Source organism: Salvia miltiorrhiza, chromosome 3 (assembly GCF_028751815.1).
Source record: "Salvia miltiorrhiza cultivar Shanhuang (shh) chromosome 3, IMPLAD_Smil_shh, whole genome shotgun sequence".
Classification (NCBI taxonomy): Eukaryota; Viridiplantae; Streptophyta; class Magnoliopsida; order Lamiales; family Lamiaceae; genus Salvia; species Salvia miltiorrhiza.
Genome location: NC_080389.1, coordinates 8,069,909 through 8,077,492, shown reverse-complemented (window position 1 = coordinate 8,077,492; position 7,584 = coordinate 8,069,909). Strand labels below are relative to the sequence as shown.

The 7,584-nt window shown below is 37.5% G+C and overlaps 1 protein-coding gene and 1 long non-coding RNA gene across 2 annotated transcripts; both read right to left on the bottom strand.

The window, feature by feature from the left end:
• Positions 1-556: 556 nt before the first annotated feature.
• Positions 557-1,562, bottom strand: LOC131017345 (uncharacterized). Its single transcript, XR_009099554.1, has 2 exons — positions 1,335-1,562; positions 557-1,236 (listed from the first exon to the last, which is right to left on the bottom strand). It is a non-coding gene; the product is annotated as an uncharacterized LOC131017345 (long non-coding RNA).
• Positions 1,563-3,469: 1,907 nt separating this feature from the next.
• On the bottom strand, positions 3,470-4,839 carry LOC131017342 (uncharacterized). The gene is made up of 2 exons (XM_057946063.1): positions 4,490-4,839; positions 3,470-4,422 (listed from the first exon to the last, which is right to left on the bottom strand). The coding sequence occupies exons 1-2, from the start codon at positions 4,747-4,749 to the stop codon at positions 3,600-3,602; spliced, it is 1,083 nt and encodes a 360-aa protein (XP_057802046.1). The 5' UTR covers positions 4,750-4,839; the 3' UTR covers positions 3,470-3,599.
• Between the last annotated feature and the right edge of the window lie 2,745 nt (positions 4,840-7,584).

Here is a 7,584-nt window from a genome sequence, read left to right as displayed (position 1 = left end):
GGACTTCAGATGTCCGGGAGCTAAAAATATTCACCACAAGCATCAAATCTGATTATATCCAAATGTCATTCCAACCAAAGACGACAACTTGTTCAAGGGCAATAATAAGAGCATATAATTCAGCCTCAAATTTGGATTAAAATAGCATATGAATGAAAATAGCAAATTATAATTGAATAATATTTGTAAAATGATTATACTATATAAGATTTAATTTGAAAAAATAAATTGGGGTAGAGGAATTTATAAGCTCTTTAAAATTATTACTACAGGCGCTAAAAACAGGTGTTAATTGGTGGTCCTCACCTTAGCACCTCCCATCTCTGGTGCATCGGCTCCATAAGAAGCGCTAATTGGTGGTTCTCACCTTAGCGCCTCCCATCTCTGGTGCATCGGCTCCATAAGAAGCGCTAATTGGTGGTCCCCACCTTAGCGCCTCCCATCTCCAGTTCATCGGCTCTATAAGAGGCGCTATAATTCCCATTTCCATTTAATCCCATTTTACTTTTCTATTTTAAAATTCAATATTTCGCTAAAATTAAATTTCAACATTAAATTAATTAAAATTAAATAAAATACTCAAAATATTAAATTAATTAAAATAAAATACTTAATACAAAATTAAATTTAAACAAAAAGTCAACAAAAATTAAATAGTACGACAAAATTATATACAAAAAGCCCAACAATAGGATGACAAAATTAAATACCAAAAGCCCAACAAAAAGCCCACAAAAATTAAACAAAAATAGGCCAACTCTCTCTCTCCTCTTCCTCAACCTCAAGCGCGGCGTCTTCTTCTTTTCTTCTTCTCCTCTGCATCTGTTCCAAACCTCCATACCAGCTCTCTCCACTTATAATTTGTTTTAACGAGCAGCCACACACTCTCTAAATTTGAACACCAAATTGACAAAATTCTTCTCACAATTGCACAAAGAGCAGGAGAATAGACTCATTCGATGTCTCGACCTCAAGTCTTGTCGCCGCCGGTTTTCTGTCTCAAGCGCCATAGATTGGCGGTATCATACCACATTTTTGTGGGTTCATCGCTATCATCGTTGTTTGCGCATGATTCTTTATAATTGGAGGATGGTGGTCGAGGCCGTGGCCGTGCTCCTCCCCCTCCCCCTCGCCGAAACCCTGCCCGTCTATGTCTCGGGGCCTTCGGTATTTCGGGGACTCCATCTTTGCGAGAGGAAACCGTTATTTTCCTCCTCACTAACCAAGTAACTGCAGCTGATAAACAATTCATGGATATCAAAATAATTAACATTCGTGATATGTGAACATAGAAATCGAATTATTAATTGAGAGAAAGTATATAGATCGATTACCTGTAGCAATGATAATTATGAGAGGAATACTGTTTCGAAATGTCGAGTACTCAATCGAATGGATTTCCCAATCCAAACCCAACTTTCCCATGAAAGCTTTGGGCGTGAGAGAGAGAAGGGCTAAAACAATGAGAAAAATCAAAGAAAACAACACTCTCATATTTCTTCAAAACTTTGTCTTAGAAGAATATATGACCAAACTTATAGGGAGCGATATTCTCACTCATATGCAATTTAGAAGACTATAAAATCAATAAATAGCTCCTACCTAGATTTATTTATTTAAATGACGTGACAATATTACGGATGAGGGATGATATCATGCATGCAATTCGTAACCACTAATTGACGTCACATTTAATGGATAATTAAACAAAGACCAATGGATAATTAAGCAAAGACCAAAGGATCGGTTAGGGACAGGCCACCTCCTAGATTTAATATATTCTATACAAATATTTTAATTCTCCGCGCACCCCTTCAAATTAGAATAATTGTTTTTTTCTGATATACTCGTTTTTTTGAAGAAAAAGAATGAGGTGCTCATGTATAGGACAAATTACATGAGTTTGACTTTAATTATGAAATTTTTGTAGTTGATGTATTATAATGAAGGGAATTAATGTAGTATGTGCGTAGGCTGAGCATCGCTCGATTCGGTCGACCAACCGAAATATATATTTCAAATCGTTCGAAAACCGAACATTTCGATTTTCGGCTGACTGAGTTGTCGATTTGTGCAGTTTTTAATTTTTTTTATTTATAATTAAATTTCAACAATTCAATAATCGATATTTAAACAAAAAATATGATAGAAAATTAAGATCTAAATCCAACATTAAAGATCCAAATTCTAACATTAAAAATTCTACAAATGTTCAAACATCAATGCAAGTTAAATAGTTTCAACAACTTTCTTCAATCTTCACTCTACACGGCTTGATTTGTTTCTTCACATATGCCAACTCTAAGGATTTTCAAAGATTCAAAATAAAATGAAATAAGTTACAAACTAATCATAATAAATAAAATATAAAAAAAATTATTCATTTGATAAACAAATACTCCTTCTGTCTCAATAAAAGTGGTCACCTTTCTATTTCTGTTTGTCCCACTAAAAGTGGCCACTTTCTTAAAATAGAATATTTATTACTTAATTAAGTTCAATTAATCAATTTAATTACTTAAACCTAAATCATCTCTAAATTTAACACACAAACACACACAGCACCATGGCCTCCCCCTTCTCTCTTCTTCTCCAGCGGGGAGGGGATCAGGCTCGCGAGCCCCGGGAGCGGCAATGGTTGGGGAGGGGGGGGGGGGGGAGGGCTCGAAAAAAGGGGGCTCAATCCCACAAACGAGCCCCCCATTGCTGATGCTCTGAGCTGTGATAAATTAGTATTGGTCTATTCATATTGAGCTGCGATAAGGAAAATCTAGCCTAGGTTGAGCGTCTGCGCATTTAATTTATTATTTTGATACGTAACTCAAAATCGTCTATTATCTTCATTCTCATGGTTTCACGGGCGGGGACTAATGTCTTTATTTCATACATATAGATGCCCTTATCCTTAATTCATTAAATGCAATTCAATCTTACTCAATAATTTAGAATATGTTATACCACTCGACGGTACGGTATAATTCAGCATATACTAGTATATGCTGTTATTCCATACCCCTCCATGGACAATATCTACAGCATGTGCACTCATGTGCATATGCATGTCACGATTGGTAGGAATAGTCCCCATTCATACCAGTTGAACCATATATTTAAATTCGATATACACATGTATGAATATCATGACTCTAGAAAACACACACGAGAATTTAAATCGAGAAGATGATCAGAATGGAAACGTGTAGTTAGTGAAGATAATAGAGGAAACCGTGTCGAGAAAAGAGAAAAGGGGAAACACTTGGTATGCACTTCTGTAAATCAAGTTGTGAGAAAATCACACGCGCAGTCACATGTTGCCACCGCCGCTGCCTGAAGAATTTCAAGCTGTGAGATGTAATGAAAATATCGAGAGAGAAGGATAGAAAGAGAGATAAAATGCTGGGATAGAAAGATTGAGAGGTAAATCTGGGGCCGGGAGGTTCAATGAAGTTAAAATAAGGACATTTAAGTCTTTTCGTGTCAAAATATGCATTAATTAAGTTGGTGTTTGACATTTGATTTCCACTACGCAAACATTCACACCATTATAACTCTTTTAATATATGTCTCTACACTAGTTAATTGCCTCAAAGACAATCAAACTAGTTGAAATTAACAAGATGATAGAAGGAAATGGCAAGTAATGCGGCGGCAGCAAGAAACGCGGTCATGGTCCACGGAGATCGAAAATAATTGTGGATGAGCTCAGCCATCCATGTCTTGATATTACTGTTATAATGTTCTTGGATCTTGTCTTTCACTGCATGAAAAATCATCGGATTATCGGCCCCGTGTGTATTGATATCTTTGTAGATGTTGAAAACCTCTTGGTCGCTGCCAAGCTTGTTGATGAAGATTTTCTTCTCTCGCAGCTCCTTGACGTCTTCCGGCCTATCAATGAGCGACTTCATGAAGGTGATGTAGTACGAGGTAACCTCCCTGTTGGCTGGGCTGCCAGGGCTGAGTTCGTAGGCGACCAAGTTCTTGAAGAGGACCTTAGTGTTGGGGGTGAGGATCCACTCGCGGAGATGGAGGGTGGAGTAGAAGAAGTTGGATTTGAAGCTGACATCCATCAAAGAAGTTGGGCCTGGTCTAAAATGGATGCCTTTTGCCTTGAGCTCTGTCACCGAACGAAACGAATGGATGGAGTTTATGAAGGAGTTGTAGTCATTCTTGGCTGCACCTTGGGTTTTGCAAGCCAGAGACTTTAGAAGACGATGGATTATACCATGAGTAGTAGCACCGCTTTCTAGATCAGCTCTGGGGCAGCACAGCAATTTGCAGCAAGTTGGTGTTGGAGCAGCGCCGCTCTCATCTTCACCGCCAAAGACGACTACCATGTGGATGGCTTCGAGGAGGTGCATAGGCTTCCTAGACAATACTATTTGCTGGCGATACTCTCCGAAGATGACCATATTAATGAATCTGTCATTTTTCAAAGAAATTAAGATGCTGTATCTTATAATTAATAGTTGTAACAGAACATGCATACCTGTTAAGCAACTTTTCGTATTGGCCTTCGCCTTCCCGCCCTTCCCCGTATCTTAAATCCATCAGAAGATTCAGAACCTTCACCACGACTAAAGCGATCTGATTATCAAGCAAAACCATGTCATGCGCCATAAATGCTAATGTCAATATGCCAAGATGATCCATCATGGCGTTAATCTTCTTCATCATCAACTCATCTGGGTGCTCTGTTACAGTACTCGTCTCCATGTAGATTATCATCAACGAGGCATCACGAAGCATTATTTCGGCTAGGCAATCGTCCGAGCAGTAAAGATCTCCGTATCTGTAAAGATCTCCGTAGCAGTTTCGTATTTCACCGATGATGCCAGCAATTTTGTTGTGGTAGAACGACTTATTGTATGGGCCGCCTGATATGAACAACTCGACGGCAATAGGCTTGAAGACCTCCAACTAGGGATGGCAATCGGGTACGACGGGTACGGATAGTGATTATTCATACTCATACCCACGAACTAAATGGATAGTGGTTTTTAACCACGAAACTATCCATGGATATCAAATGATATCCAAACCCGCTACCCGCAGATACCCGCTATCCGTCGGGTATTCACGAACCCGCTATCCGGCGGGTATCAGTCACCCACTATTCGCCGGATACCCGCCACCTATTATCCGCTGGATACTCACGAAACAAAATTTAAATATAAATTTACAACAAATTTAATAGAAAAAAAAATATCAACACAAATAACATAGTTCAAATACATATGTTGAAATTCACAAAGAACAATGTTTAAATTCAAATTCATCAACTAAAATATAAAATCCAATAAAATTCTATAATTGCTCAACAAAATTCAAATTTAAATTAGACTATTAGAATTTAGGCCTTAGATCAGTTTCTGTTTGGGCCTATTTTAAGATATAATATGCTAGCCCATAATCTCAAAATATATATTCAAAGCCCATTTTTTATGGAATTTTTTGTGGATATTTGACGGGTAATTCACGGATAATTGACGGGTGATTGGCGGGTATTTTTCGCGGGTAAACGGGTTTCGCGGGTATGGATAGTAAGTATCCAAACACATACCCACGAACTAAATGGATAGTGAATAGCAATCACGAAACTATTCGTGGATATCAAATGGTATCCAAACCACCCTAATAGGTTCGGGTTTTCGCGGATATCCGTTACCCACGGGTAGATTTCCATCCCTACCTCCAACAAGTTGAGTTTCGGATAGCCGTGGTGGAACAGACCCAAGGAAACCGCCTGCGGAATGTAGTCATCTTTGATCTTCTCCAATTGGACTACGACAGACGGCACTTGCTCAAATTTCTTTATCCTTTCCATTGATACTGAGGCTCAGTAACTGAGCTGTGATAAATAGATATCTGATCTCTTCATAAATGTGTACAAGCTCAAAATCTACGAGTCTTGGTCAAGTGATAAATGTATTACGGCGTCGTTTCCAAAGTTCGGAAGCCAATTTCAACCATTGGATTAGGGATGTAATCGAACCGAATAGTGGTGTGCTCAAGTTTGGTTTGTTTAGTATCGAACCGAATCCCGAACTTTACTTACCGAATACTTTGAGTAGGGATGTCAATCGGGCTAGCCCACCGGGTTTTCGAGCTAGCCCTATCGGGTTTCGGGTTAGTCGGGTACGGGCTAATCGGGTTGGAGATTTTTTCGGGTTGTAAATCTTCAACCCTAACCCTAAACTTTCGGGTTTCGGGCTAGCCCATCGGGCTAATCAGGTTAAAGGCGTAAAAATAAAATTATCATTTGTATTTTATTATTCCTAATGATCTAATGTATAATGTATAAAATATACATAGATATTAAAGATATAAATTATATAGCAAAGCATGAAATGCAAAAATATAAGATATTCAAGATTACATAAACAAAATTATATTAAAATGAGATAGTAAAATTTAGCATGTATCAATGCACTAGAATTAATCTGGATTATTACTGAATAATTAGTGGATTTGCCATGCACGTCTCATTGACAGGAAAAAAAAATTGGTATCACTTTAAAATGAGATACTAATAATTAATTTCTAACTAATGAGATACTAATAATCAATTTCTACAAAAGATCCATAATTAATTTCACTTTTTTTAATGAGATTGCACACACACACACATATATATTCTAACTAATTAATTTCACTTTTTTTTTAATGAGGCTACAAATATATATTTAAGCAAATACCATAGATCTAAACATAGCAGAAATTGTAACTGGATGCATAAGTCACAATTCTGTCAGCCCACCGGGCCAGCCCATCGGGTTTTCGGGCTAGCCCATCGGGCTAATCGGGCTGGAGGTTTTTTCGGGTTGCGATTTTTCAACCCTAACCCTCTAATTTTGTCGGGTTATTCGGGTCGGCCCACGGGTTTCGGGCTGCATTGACATCCCTAACTTTGAGGCTCGCGAGCCTAATCGAACCTGTATGAACTTTCTAAATTTATATTTATATTCAAAATATTGATTATTTTATTTTAAAAATAAATTATTTTATTTAAAATAATAAATATATTAATTATTTTCTTATGAAAAATAAAATTAATTAGAAATTTAATACAATTATTATTAATTTTAGTGGATAAATATAAGTTGTATATACTAATAATTTATATTTTTCAAGCTGAATCACTTGACGAACATGTTCACGAGCTAACGAGCCGAATACTACTAAGCTCAAGTTTGATTTGTTTATTTATCGAGCTTCTCTAAACGAACTTAAACGAGTTCCAAATAATTCGCGAGCAGCTTGGTTTGTTTACACCCCTACATTGGATACAGCAGAAACCAGTTCCAAAATAAAATCAAGCTCCCCGCAGCTTTTTCGGGGCCCGCCAACGCGTCACCCACGTGCAGGATGCGTCTTGTTGTCATGTGCAGTTTTTAATTTTTTCCCTTTCACTCTTTCTTTCAAAATCGGCTGCACTTTTTGAATTTTCTTTGTCCCTGCCATTCATACTCAGCTGTGATAAATTAGTATCTGGTCTAATTCATATTGAGCTGTGATAACGAAAATTCTAGGCTAGGTTGAGCGTATGCGCATTTACTTTATTATTTTGATACGTACGTGTTC

What these genes read in the sequence shown, in the direction of transcription:
- LOC131017342 (XM_057946063.1), bottom strand. Translation starts at nt 4,749, where the DNA reads ATGCTTCGTGATGCCTCGTTGATGATAATCTACATGGAGACGAGTACT. An exon ending in TACGAAAAGTTGCTTAACAG is followed by an intron (nt 4,423 to 4,489) that starts GTATGCATGTTC and finishes GAAAAATGACAG; the next exon opens with ATTCATTAATATGGTCATCT.